We start from the raw sequence: 11,811 nt of genomic DNA on the forward strand, positions 1-11,811 counted from the left end.
GTGGCGCCGCCGGCCGCGCTTCCGTCGGCGGGCGGAAACCGGGGCGGGGAGCGGCGGGAGCTCCGCCCGCTCGGGGTTTGTCTGTGCTGGGGAGCGACGGGGCCGCTGCGGGGCCGGGGGGCACGGGCCGGGCGGCGGTGAGGAGGTGCGGGGCCGGGCCAGGCTGGGGCGGCCGGGGGCTCAGCGCCGCGCGGTGCCTGACCCCGCCACCCCCGCGGGCAGGGGCGCGCAGCCGGCCCCCATGAAGCTGCGGGACGCCCCGTCCGCCTGCCCGTCGCTGTGGCGCTGCCTGCCGTGCCCGCTGGCCGAGCTGCGCCTGGACCTGGTGCTGTCCTCGGGACAGAGCTTCCGGTGAGCCAGCACGGGGGTCCCGGCGCCCCCCGGCCCGGCCCTGCGTGCCCGGGCCCGCCCCGACGTGCCCGTGTGCGGCAGGTGGTGGGAGAGCAGCCCGGGGGCCTGGACAGGCGTGCTGGAGGGGCGCGTCTGGACACTGCGGCAGGACCGGGACCGGCTCTGGTACACGGTGTACGGCGAGGAGGATGAGCACAAGGAGGAGGAACGGGGTGGGTGCCCCGCCAAAGCAGCCAAGCTGGACGGTGCGGAGACAGACCGGATCCTGCGCGACTACTTCCAGCTGGACGTGAGTCTGTCGGCCCTGTATCGTGAGTGGGAGGCGGCCGACCCCCTGTTCCGCAAGGTGGCCGAGGACTTCCCAGGTGAGGTGGCTCCATGGGGCCACAAGAGATGGCCACAGCACCTGCCCGGCATCCCCTCACTGTGTCCTGCCTGCAGGGGTGCGGGTTCTGCGGCAGGACCCTATCGAGTGCCTCTTCTCCTTCATCTGCACCTCCAACAACCACATTTCCCGCATCACTGCCATGATTGAGCGCCTCTGCCAGGCCTTTGGCCGCCACCTCTGCTCCATCGACGCCCGGCCGTTCCACGCCTTCCCGTCCCTCTCAGCACTCACAGGTCTGCTGTCGCCCCACCACTTCCACTCCACAATGACCTCGCCTGCGCCCACCCACATCCCTGTGCTGTGTCCACGCAGGCACTGATGCCGAGGCCCGGCTGCGGGCACTGGGCTTTGGGTACCGGGCCAAGTTTGTCAGTGGGAGTGCGCAGGCCATCGCCCAGGGTCTTGGTGCTGAGGGGCTGCGCCAGCTCCGCACCGCGCCCTACGCCGAGGCCAGGAAGGTGCTGTGCGCCCTGCCCGGTGTAGGTGCCAAGGTGGGTGCCAGGGCGGGGGTGGGATGGGGAATGGGGTCCAGCATCAGGGGCTGACAGTGCTGCTGGTGGCAGGTGGCTGACTGTGTCTGCCTGGTGTCCCTGGACAAGGCTGAGGCGGTGCCAGTGGACACTCATGTCTGGCACATCGCACAGCAGCGCTACGGCGTGGCGGTGGGCAGCAAGAGCCTGACCCCCCGGGCCTACCAGGAGATCGGTGAGGGCAGGGCTGGGCCCTGACATGGGACCTCAGGGATGGTGCCTGTGTCCCCCATGCTGGCACTCACCCTCTCTCCGCAGGCGATTTCTTTCGGGGGCTGTGGGGCCCCCGCGCTGGCTGGGCACAAGCGGTGAGTACCCCTGTCCCAGGCAGCTTGGGGCTCAGCCCTTACCCCCATCCTGGCCATACCCACCCCATCATCTCTCTCCACTCCAGGTACTGTTCTGTGCTGACCTCCGCAAGGGCCAGGAGCTGACCAGCAGCCGGGATCAGGCCTGGGAGAGCCGAAGCCAGGACCACCATGGGGATGGGCCCCCCTAGGGACACCCGAGGAGGAAGAGTGGCTTGAGTGCGACACTGTGCGTGCTGCCAGCCTGGGACAGAGGGGGGTGGGCTGTGCCTGTCCCCTGCCCACTGTGTGTGTGGAGGGAGCCGCTGTTCTGGGCAGTGAGGCCGGGGGGAATTAGGGCTGTGTCCAGCTCCCCCAGGGCAGAGCCGAGCCAAGCACCTTTGGCCTCTTGCCTTTATTACAAGCAATAAAATAGAAACATCCATTTGGAAAATTCTCCTTGAACATGCTGGGGGTGGGGGTGTGGGACAGTGCCAGGCCAGGCGTGGACGGAGGGAGGGAATGGATGTGGGAAGGGGCCTGCGACACAGCCCCAAGCTGGGGGTGCTCCGTGGGGTGCCCCTGCCCCGATGCAGATCTCTGCTGTGAGCCTGCAATGAGGGCAGCCCCACAAACCCAGAGCAAGCACAGCAGGGTGCCCTCACACTGTCCCCCCTGCTCCTGCACTGCAGGGCCCCCCACCCCACATGGTGCCCATGGGAGGGCTGGGCCCCCCTGGTCCCCCCTGGATGTGGCTATGTGGGGCCGTGCTCAGTCTGGAGGGAGGCGCTGACCTCTGCTTGTGGGTGGGCGCCCACAGTCTGACCCTGCAGGGAGGAGCAGGGTGAGATCCTGGCAGCAGCCCTGGGGGGTGCAGGATGGGGATTAGGGGGTCAGGGCTCACCATTGTTGGTCCCCCCTACCAGCCGCTCGCCGGGGCTGGTGGGAGTTGTCTGTCCAGGGATGTCCTGGCTGGTTCCCAACTGCAGCTTCCTCATGTGTCTCACCACTGCCGTGGCGTTGAAAGCTTGCTGTCAACCCCACAGTGTCTGTCACCTGACATGGGGTGCCTGGGAGACCTCTGTGTCCCCCAGCACCCCGCAGCAACCCCCACTCACCTTCCACTTGCTCTTTGCAAAGTTCTTCTTGATCTGCTCGCTCACTGACTGGTGGATGTTCTTGTCCAGGGCTGTGTCCCCAGCGATCCTGAAGCGAGATGGGGGTCAGCTGGGGCCCCCCTACCCCATGGCTGCTGTGGGGTGAGCCAGAGAAGGGGCAGATTGTGGCAGGTCACCCCTTACCAGGGATGCTGCAGTGCTTGCTCGCAGGTGAAGCGCTTGCTGGGGTCCTTCTCCATCAGGTGTTGGATGAAGTCCTTGGCTGTGACAGGGCATTGAGCAGCTGTGAGTCTCTATGCCCACCATTCCCTTGGGTTCTGTGACACTGTGCCAGGCTCCCAGCCCTCACCACCCTGGTGGTCTCAGCTCACCCGAGTCCGAGATGTCATCCCAGTAAGGTGAGTCAAACTCATACTCGGCCCGCAGGATCTGCTCAAAGAGCTTGGCATCGTTCTCATCATAGAAAGGGGGGTAACCGCAGAGCCTGGGGGTGGGGGGAGAGGGATGCTGGCCCTGGGCAGCCCTGGGGGCCAGGCCCCCAGGATAGGAAGGGGTAGGAGGGGGGATACATACAGAATGTAGGCGATGACCCCAATGGACCAGCAATCCACTGCCTTGCTGTAAGGCTTCTGTGCCAGCACCTCAGGGGCTGGGGGGGATGGCAGGGGTGAGGAGGGACCCCAACCTGTGGGGATACCCCAACCCAACACCCAGGGTGGTGGCGGCCCACAGCAGGCACTCACCCACATAGCCAGGGGTGCCACAGGCCGTGGACATGACACTGCCGCAGCCCTCGATCTTCGACAGCCCAAAGTCGCTGATCATGATCTTGGAGTCCTCGTCCATGCTGTAATAGAGCAGGTTCTCGGGCTGCGAGGAGAGGGGGTTCAGGGAAGGGCAACACTGGGCTCCCCTCCTGCCACCACCATGAGGGTGCTGCATATGTCCCCCTCACCCCCAACTGCTCACCTTCAGGTCGCGGTGGACGATGCCCATGTCGTGCAGGTACTTGACGGCATCGAGGATCTGCCGGATCAGGGCGCTGGCGTCCCGCTCGGTGTAGAAGCCCTTCTCCACGATGCGGTCGAAGAGTTCCCCCCCTGAGACCCTACAGGGATGGGAAGCACCCATCAGCACAGTCCCCCCTCCAAGACCTCTGTGGAGCCCCCCAACAACACTCACAGCTGCATGATGAGGTAGAGGTGAGTGCCACTCTCGTAGATGTCATCCAAGGCCACGATATTGGGGTGCTTGATCCTGCAGGGGGAGTTGCAGGGGCATGAGGGGGCTCCCACCTGCCCCCACTCCGGCCCCCACGGGACAGAGAGCAGCCAGGCTCCGTGCTGCAGGGCATCACGCGCTGCCAGCTATTTTGGGCACTGGCAATAACATGCGGCAATGGATGCTGGCAGTGGGGAGCTGTGCCGGGTTGTGGGGGTGCCATGGGGTGGGACTCCCACCCTGGTGCTGGGACAGCCCCTACTTGTGGAGGACGGCGATCTCGTTCTCGATGCTGGTCTCCTTCCCCTCCAGTGCCTTCTTGGCGATGCACTTGATGGCCACCAGCTTCCGTGTCGCCTTCTCCTCCGCTAGGACCACCTCGGAGAAGGCCCCCCTAGGGGGAGGTTAAGGGATAAGCAGGGCGGGGGGGGGTTGCCAGCCAGAGCCGTCAGTACCACTATGCCATGACTGTCATGGCGACAGGCAGAAAGTCCAGCTATTTATAGGAGAAAAGCAAGTGGGAGCCGTCCACTGGGATGGCTGGACAGCAATAGAGTGCCAGCAATAGAGCGCCTGGCACCACTTGTCCCTCCCGGTATGGCTGCACCATCCTATCAGACAGGATAAGGCTGTGATGCTGCTGGGGATGAGCCATGCTGGGGCTGAGCCCCGTGCCATGCCATCCCACAGCACCCAGGGTCACTCAAGGGCTGAGGTGCCCATTAGTAGCCGGGCAAAGCTGCTGGCAGTGCCCAAGTGGGGAAGTGACAGGCAGCATGTTTGCACTGCGAAGGGCCCTAAGCCTTGACGTAATTAACATGCTAATCCAGCCTAAGAGCCTTACGGTGCTGTGGGCACCAGTGGAAACCCCTCTGCCAGCTGGGGGACTATCCTTGGGCATGGCACAGCCACGCCAGCAGGAGGAACCAGCCAACGCCAGTGGGAGGTGGCACCTGCACCTGTGCCACACAGTGTCTCCCCTCATGTGCCAGCCCCACCTCAGGCCAGGATTTGAGCCGGTTCCACTTGGCAGGTCTGGCAAAGCTGGAGGGGCCAGACCCATCACGGTGAGTGTTGTCACCGGTGTGTCCCCCAGACTGCGACTCACGTGCCCAGGACATCTCGGAAGTCGTAGATCCGCCGAATATCCTCGGTCCTCTTCTTCCAGCTGGGCCCATCCTGCCCCAGCGGCATGGTGCCCCGTGGGGCCACCCACTCCCACCTGTGACACGAGTGAGAGACAGGGTAGGGACAGGGTGTCAGCATGTCGGGATGGTGTGGGGACTCGGGGGGGTGACGGGGTGCTAAGGGGACGTGGTTTTCATCGTGGGGTCATGGGAACAAGCTGTGCCCGTGCGGGAGTTTTGGCGCGGGATGTCCCACTAGGGACACAGGCAGGCACCCTCCAGTTGCCCGCCCATGGGGCGGGCGTGGGGCGGGCGGGCAGAGGGAAGGTCTCAGACACACGCGTGAGTGCGCGCGGGGGTCCCCACCGCCATTCCCCACGCCTGCCAGTTGGCACAGCCGCGCCGGGCGGGACACGCGTGGGAGCCGGAGCTGCGCAGCGCGGGTGGTGACGCGCGGCTCCGCCGCCGCCACTCGGAGCCGCGCGTGGGCATGGTGTCCGCGCGCGGGCACGCCGCCCCCGCCCCGCCCCGCCCTTACCGACGGCCCCGGCCCCGGGCCCGCGGCGGAGCAGCGGCGACTCCTCCCGGCGCGGCGCCGCCGGACAGCGCTGACGTCACGGCGGGGGGCGGGCGCGCGCCCGGCAGCCTCCAATGGGAGGGGGCGGTTCGGCCGCCGGGGGGGCCGGGGGGGACACGCGTGACCGCGGGCGCGCGTGGACAGGCGGGGGGGCGCGGGGAGGGGGCGCGCGCAGGGCGGCAACACCCCCGACACCCGCCCTGTGTCTGTTGTGGGGATGCGAGCGAACGGATGCCTCGGGCAGACACGCGTGGGGCTGCAGGACAGACCCAGCCCCGCCACGCCTCAGCCCCCCCGCCCCAGCTGAGCCCAGCACCAGCAGGGCCCTCCCCCGCCCACACCCGCCCCCGAGCAGGGCCAGTCCCCACGGTGTCCCCGATGTCACCACACCATCACCTGCACACAGCTGCTTTTATTGCCCGCGGTTGTGGCAATAGAAGCCACCGGTACATGGAGAGCTTGGCCACCCACCCACCGGGTCCCCCGCCCCTCCAGCCCCTTCCCCTCCCCACATCCTCCAGCTCCCCTGTGGGTGTTGGGATCTCCCCACCCCTGGTCACAGAAGGACAAGGGACTGTGGGAACCACACCACAGGAGCCACCACATCTGGCCCCTGCAGTGACCTGGCTGATGTCACCTGAGTAACAGGGGGAGTACGGGGTGACATGGGAGCAGAAGCCACCAGCTGGGGGAGGCTGTCCACAGGAGAGATCTCCACAACTCCACGGGGTCCCAAGCCTGAATCAGTGAAAGCCCCACGCAGGGACGGGACAGCAGGTAGGCTCTGTCACCCAGGCGGGGAGGCCGAGCAGGCCCAGGGCATGCAGGAGGCTGTGCCCACTCCATCCTGCACTGGCAGGGTACAGGCAGAGTACAGGCAGGGCAGCACCCTGCAGGTGAAGTCCACACAGAGAGGGGGGTCCTCGGCCCCCTCTACCCATCCAGCAGCTTGAGGATGCTCTCCCGCTCCTTCAGGGTCTTCCAGGCCTGGTCCTTCTCCTTCTTGGTGGGCGTGCGCTTCTTCTGCCGGGCAGCCATGATCTTGCGGAAGGCATCCATCACCTCGTTGTCGGCCATGCGGACACGCTGCCGCAGCTCCTGCCGGTGCAGCTCCTCCTTGGCCAGCCTAGGGGGCACACGGGGGTGTCAGTCCCCACCGGGCAGCCCCCTGCTCGCCCCCATCCCTGCCCGCTCGCTCTCACCGCAGCAGCTCGTGCTTCTTGGTGCGGTTGTGAGCGCTGAGGGCCTTGAGCTCCGCCTGCCTCTTGCGCAGCTCTGCCAGCACCTCATCCTCCGAGTCCTCGGCCGGGCGGTCCTCTGACTCCAGCAGGCCCTGGGCCACCAGCTCCTCTTTGATCCGACCCTCCAGGGACTTGGTGTGGGGGACGCTGCCAGGGCAGAGAGAGGCTGCTGCCCACCACACACCCTTTGCTCCCCGCGACTCACTGGGCAGGGAGCCAGCGCTGTGCTCAGTGCACCCATGGGCAGTGCCCAGCTCCGGGCCTGCCTCAGCCACTCACCTGAAGGGCTTGTTCTGGCTGCGGGGAGATGTGCCGGCACCGTCAGCTCCTGAGTCCTTGCCGGCAATCTCGGGGATGGGGGAGTCCTCCACGGGGGAGATGATGTTTTCCTAGCAAAGGGAGCATGAGGGAAAGGTAAGAGTTAGTTCTGGGTTGTGGTGGTGCTGCCCCCCATGGGGTCAGGCCAGGGCATGGCCCCACAGAGCCCCCTCACCTCCACAAGGGCCTGCAGGAGACGCTGCGTCAGGGGACCGAAGGGACACCCATCCTCTGGCTGCTCATGCTGGGCCTCCGACTTCTTCAGGAGGGCATCGACGTCTGGGAGGAAGCAGGAGAGGGAAATAAACAACCCCAAAGGTGACCCAACAGAGGTGAGCAGTGGGGCAGGGCAGCCTCAGCCCCTGGGGCTGGGGCTTGGCTCCACTGGGCACGAGTGCTCCCAGCCCCTCTAGGGAAAGGCAGGGGCGGGATGGGGGCACCTTTGGTGTCCAGCTCAGTCAGTGGCCCCAGGACACCTTTCTTCTTGTCGGCAGCAGCTGCTGCCCGGGCTCCATCCTTCTGCTCCTCCAGCAGGTCCTCCTGTGCCCAGCGCTGGGAATAATGCTTCCCCAGTGGCGGGATCTGCGAGAGCAGGGCTCAGCACAGCTCCTGGAGCCTCCACCTTGCCTCCCACCTCCCCAGAACTACGGCAGCATCCCGAGCGGGAACATTTGCTGTGAGATACTGGAGAGGATGGGGAGAGAGGACACAGGATGGGCTCGGGAGCTTTTCACCTTGTAATGCTCAGCCTCATCCTCTGGCGGCTTGAGCAGCTCCTCCAGGACTCTGACCTCCTCATTAGTGAGATCGGCACAGTACGGCTCCACTGATGCCCAGAACCTGCAGGGACGGATGGACTGTGAGGGAGAGCTTCAGGGGAGCACGTGGGAGCTGACACACGTCCCCCTTCCCCGGGGTACCTTATCCCTTGGCTCTTGTGCTGGATGCTCCAAAGAAGGAGACAGATAATCCCAATGCCCCCCAACACCCACACACCTGTTTGGAGCATCATTTTTGGGAATGCGGGGCACTTCAATGGGATCATCCTGGAACTCATACTCCTGGATCTTGGGCTGCAAGTTCTTGGACTTGGGCCGGCCAGGGCCAGGCCCAGTCCCATGGCCCCCTTTGCCCTCCAGCTTCTGCTTCTTGGGCTTCCCATGTTTGACAGATGTGCCCACATCGTGGTCCTTGCTCAGCTTCAGGAACCGCCGGTCGCCTTTCTTATCCTGCCAGTCTGTCAGGATCTGGAAGAGAGTTCATGTCCCATCAGGTCCCATGCCCGGGACTGGGCAGGGCCAGGCCGGGGGCAGCCCCTGGACGAGAAGGAGCGGGACAGGGAGCCTGTCCCTGACCCTACACAGTCCCAGCACCTGTGTCTCGGCCTCCAGGACGCGGAGGCGGCGGCTGGCGGAGGAGAGTAGCGTCTCCAGCTCCAGCTGCAGTGTGTCCAGCTCCTCGATGCCGATGCCGTCATCTTCCGAGCGGGCCTGCACGGCCGTGTACCGGGGGCACACCTTCACGTGGTCCACCGACTTGAAGTCGTGGAACTGCAGCGGGCAGTCCTTCAGCTCGCTCATGGCGGCGGACACCGGGCACCGGGGGGCTCCGGGGGCACCGAGCGGCGCTGGGGACAGGGGAACCCGGGGGAGAGGGGGGCGGATCGGGGGGCTACGGGGGGCCGGGGAGCATCGGGGCTGTGAGGGATCCGGGCGCAGGATCACCGGGGGGAACCTGGAGGAATCACTGGGGCGCTGCGGGGACCCGGGGCGGGATCACGGGGTGGGCTCACGGGGCGGGATCCCGGAGTGAGATCCCGGGGTGGGTTCACGGGGCGGGATCCCGGGGTGAGATCCCGGGGTGGGCTCACGGGGCGCGGCGGGGACGCGGAGGGGGGGGCCCCGGGCCTGGGCCGCGCGCCCCTTCCGGCCCTGCGGCCGCCCCGCCCCTCGCCGCCCATTGGCCGCGCCGCGCCCCGCGCCGACGCTCATTGGCCCAGCGTGCCCTCCATCTCCCTGCCCTAATATGGAAGAGCTGACAGGCGCGTACCAAGTGTGGCGCGGCGCGGGGGGAGCCGCGCCGGCTGTCGCCGCCGCCACCCCGCTCCGCGCCGCGGGGGGGCCGGGCCGCAGGGCGGGAGCTCTCTGTCCGCACCCCCTCCCGCCCGCCGCAGTGGGAGGTGCCGCGCATCCCGGAAGAGGTGATCGGCTACTTCCGCCTGCCGGGACCGGAGCGCCGCCGCCACCGCCATGGTAGGGTGGGGGAACCGGGATGGGCGGGGGGACGGCACTGGCACCGGGACTGGCAGCGGCACTAGCAGCGGCACTAGCAGCGGCACTAGCAGCGGCACTAGCGGGGGGTGATCGGGACCCGGGGGCTGCGGGTCGGGGGCTGGCGCACAGGGCGGGACCCGGGAGCAGACGGTCCCCGGAGCGCGGTCTGACGGCACCGCCGTGTCCCCGCAGACCGCCACGCTGCGCCCGTACCTGAACGCGGTGCGCGCCACGCTGCAGGCCGCGCTGTGCCTGGAGAACTTCTCCTCGCAAGTGGTGGAGCGGCACAACAAGCCCGAGGTGGAAGTCAGGTAGGGGGAGGGGGATACCGGGGGAGCCCTGCGGAGCCCCCGCTGCCCGCCCCGGGGGACGCGGGCCGGTCTCTGCCCTGCTCCGGGCACCCCCTGGCCCTCGGGCACAGCGCTGGTGCCGGCAGGGAGCCGGGGAGCTGCGGGAAGGAGGAGGGGATCCAGCTTGGGGACGAGGGAGGGACGTCCTCGGGGGGCGGGAAGCATCCTGCAGCAACCCCCCCCATCTCTGTGATCCCCGCGGCTCCGCTTCCCTATACCTCGCAGTGAATGCTGCCTTCTGAGTCACCCCTGCCCTTCCTCTGCAGGAGCAGCAAAGAGCTGCTGTTGCAGCCGGTGATCATCAGCAGGAACGAGAAGGAGAAGGTACTCATCGAGGGCTCCATCAACTCCGTGCGTGTCAGCATCGCTGTGAAGCAGGTGAGGGGGCGTGGGCAGGGGCTGGCAGCTCCTGCCTCGGAGGAAGCCTCACTTCCCTTTTCTCTCCCCAGGCCGACGAGATCGAGAAGATCTTGTGCCACAAATTCATGCGCTTCATGATGATGAGGGCTGAAAACTTCTTCATCCTGCGCAGGAAGCCCGTGGAGGTGAGGGGGCAGAGAGGGGGCAGAGCAGCCCCCAGCTATGCTCCTGGCACTGGGAGGGTGTCCAGGGCAGAACTGGGATGTGAGGTTGCATGTCAGTGACTTGGGTGCTGATCCCCAGGGCACTTCTCTCTTTCCCAGGGCTACGACATCAGCTTCTTGATCACAAACTTCCACACGGAGCAGATGTACAAGCACAAGTTGGTGGACTTTGTCATCCACTTCATGGAGGAGATCGACAAGGAAATCAGCGAGATGAAGCTCTCTGTCAATGCCAGGGCCCGCATTGTGGCAGAGGAGTTCCTCAAGAATGTGAGGCTCTGGAATGGGAGGGGGCAGGTCCCTGATTTTGGGAGTGGGGTGTGGCACTCAAAGCCACTGTGACCCTTGTGCCCAGAGCCCCCCTGTCACCTCAGTGGGGACAGCGGTGACATTCTACCCAAGGACCATCTTGGGAACAGAGAGGGGAGGGTGCCAAGGGTACTTGTACCTCCTTTCAGAGAATGACACAATTTCTCAGTTGGAAGGGACCCACAGGGATCAGCCAGTCCAACCCTTACCCTGCACAGGACACCGCAACAATCCCACCATGTGTCTGAGAGTGTTGTCCAAACACTTCTTGGACTTTGTCAGGCTTGGTGCTCACGAAGTGCCAGTTTTGAGACCCCGAGTGTGCTCAGGGGCAACAGCAGCCTTGGAGTCTCAGGTCCTTTCGGTGGATGCTGTGATGGATGTGCAGTGCCTGGGGGAGGCAGCGGGAGAAGCTGAGTGTGGATCTCTGTGAGCACCACGCGGGTGCCAGGAGGGTGGTGAGTGCCCCAGGCAGGGACTGACAGCTGTGTGTCTTCTCTCCTTTCCAGTTTTAGGCCGTGGTGCAGGACCCCGTGGCTCCCCCGTGCTTGTGCCCGCCGGGCACCGTGCCTGTGCCTGCTCCTGCTCCCTGAGAACGGCCGGGCCGGGCCGGGCCGGGCCCCACCTGCCCGTCTTTGGGCGGGGCGGCCGGGTGGGAGCAGCCCCCGCTTGCGGCAGCGCGCCCCGGTGCTGCCATTGTCTCGTCTTGTTTTTTTAAACGGTCTCGTTTGCTGTATCCACCGCCTCCGACTCCTCCCTCCCGCCGCACCGGGGGATGGGGGGACCGCGGCCGGGGGGAGGGGGTGCAGCTCATGGAATGAGAAGAGCGTGAAACTGGAGGAGTGCAGCACCATGGCAACAGCAAACGTTGATTGATGGTGTCGGGGAGGACCATTGGGGCAATGGGGGGATATGAAAGGACTTGAAGGGGGCCTGGGGGCACCAAGGGGCTTGAGGGGGTCCTCTGGGTGTGAGGCACAAAAGGGTTTGTGGGGGGTGTGCGGTCTGAGGGGGGGGGCAGGAGGCTGTGGGCACAGGGGGCTGTTTATCCCCCCTTGAGGGCAGTAGAGCCACTGTGGGGGCTGGGGCTGTGACGTTACAGCACTGCTGGGGGTGGGGGGGAGCCACATCCTGCAC

The 11,811-nt window shown here is 66.2% G+C and overlaps 4 protein-coding genes and 1 long non-coding RNA gene across 5 annotated transcripts; 3 read left to right on the plus strand and 2 right to left on the minus strand.

Moving 5' to 3' along the window:
• The first annotated feature begins 103 nt into the window (after positions 1–103).
• On the plus strand, positions 104–2,010 carry OGG1 (8-oxoguanine DNA glycosylase). The gene is made up of 7 exons (XM_027713922.2): positions 104–351; positions 433–716; positions 793–972; positions 1,052–1,230; positions 1,303–1,444; positions 1,528–1,577; positions 1,664–2,010. The coding sequence occupies exons 1-7, from the start codon at positions 242–244 to the stop codon at positions 1,766–1,768; spliced, it is 1,050 nt and encodes a 349-aa protein (XP_027569723.1). The 5' UTR covers positions 104–241; the 3' UTR covers positions 1,769–2,010.
• Positions 1,953–5,636, minus strand: CAMK1 (calcium/calmodulin dependent protein kinase I). Its single transcript, XM_027713919.2, has 12 exons — positions 5,561–5,636; positions 5,004–5,117; positions 4,158–4,289; positions 3,857–3,931; positions 3,644–3,782; positions 3,418–3,544; positions 3,248–3,323; positions 3,046–3,158; positions 2,858–2,936; positions 2,675–2,762; positions 2,461–2,587; positions 1,953–2,383 (listed from the first exon to the last, which is right to left on the minus strand). Exons 2-12 carry the CDS (start codon positions 5,087–5,089, stop codon positions 2,328–2,330), a joined length of 1,098 nt encoding a protein of 365 aa, XP_027569720.1. The 5' UTR covers positions 5,090–5,117; positions 5,561–5,636; the 3' UTR covers positions 1,953–2,327.
• Positions 5,637–6,009: 373 nt separating this feature from the next.
• Positions 6,010–8,800, plus strand: LOC120323692. Its single transcript, XR_005564412.1, has 3 exons — positions 6,010–6,376; positions 6,575–7,254; positions 7,343–8,800. It is a non-coding gene; the product is annotated as an uncharacterized LOC120323692 (long non-coding RNA).
• On the minus strand, positions 6,088–9,087 carry TADA3 (transcriptional adaptor 3). The gene is made up of 8 exons (XM_027713916.2): positions 8,532–9,087; positions 8,155–8,405; positions 7,893–7,998; positions 7,599–7,740; positions 7,334–7,437; positions 7,120–7,229; positions 6,802–6,987; positions 6,088–6,725 (listed from the first exon to the last, which is right to left on the minus strand). Exons 1-8 carry the CDS (start codon positions 8,736–8,738, stop codon positions 6,533–6,535), a joined length of 1,299 nt encoding a protein of 432 aa, XP_027569717.1. The 5' UTR covers positions 8,739–9,087; the 3' UTR covers positions 6,088–6,532.
• A 164-nt stretch (positions 9,088–9,251) lies between these two features.
• Positions 9,252–11,410, plus strand: ARPC4 (actin related protein 2/3 complex subunit 4). Its single transcript, XM_027713931.2, has 6 exons — positions 9,252–9,410; positions 9,624–9,742; positions 10,048–10,159; positions 10,231–10,326; positions 10,465–10,635; positions 11,184–11,410. Exons 1-6 carry the CDS (start codon positions 9,408–9,410, stop codon positions 11,187–11,189), a joined length of 507 nt encoding a protein of 168 aa, XP_027569732.1. The 5' UTR covers positions 9,252–9,407; the 3' UTR covers positions 11,190–11,410.
• Positions 11,411–11,811: the final 401 nt, after the last annotated feature.

This window comes from Pipra filicauda, unplaced genomic scaffold (genome assembly GCF_003945595.2).
Source record: "Pipra filicauda isolate LSUMZ 115617 unplaced genomic scaffold, ASM394559v2 scaffold318_size846807_pilon, whole genome shotgun sequence".
Taxonomy (NCBI): domain Eukaryota; kingdom Metazoa; phylum Chordata; class Aves; order Passeriformes; family Pipridae; genus Pipra; species Pipra filicauda.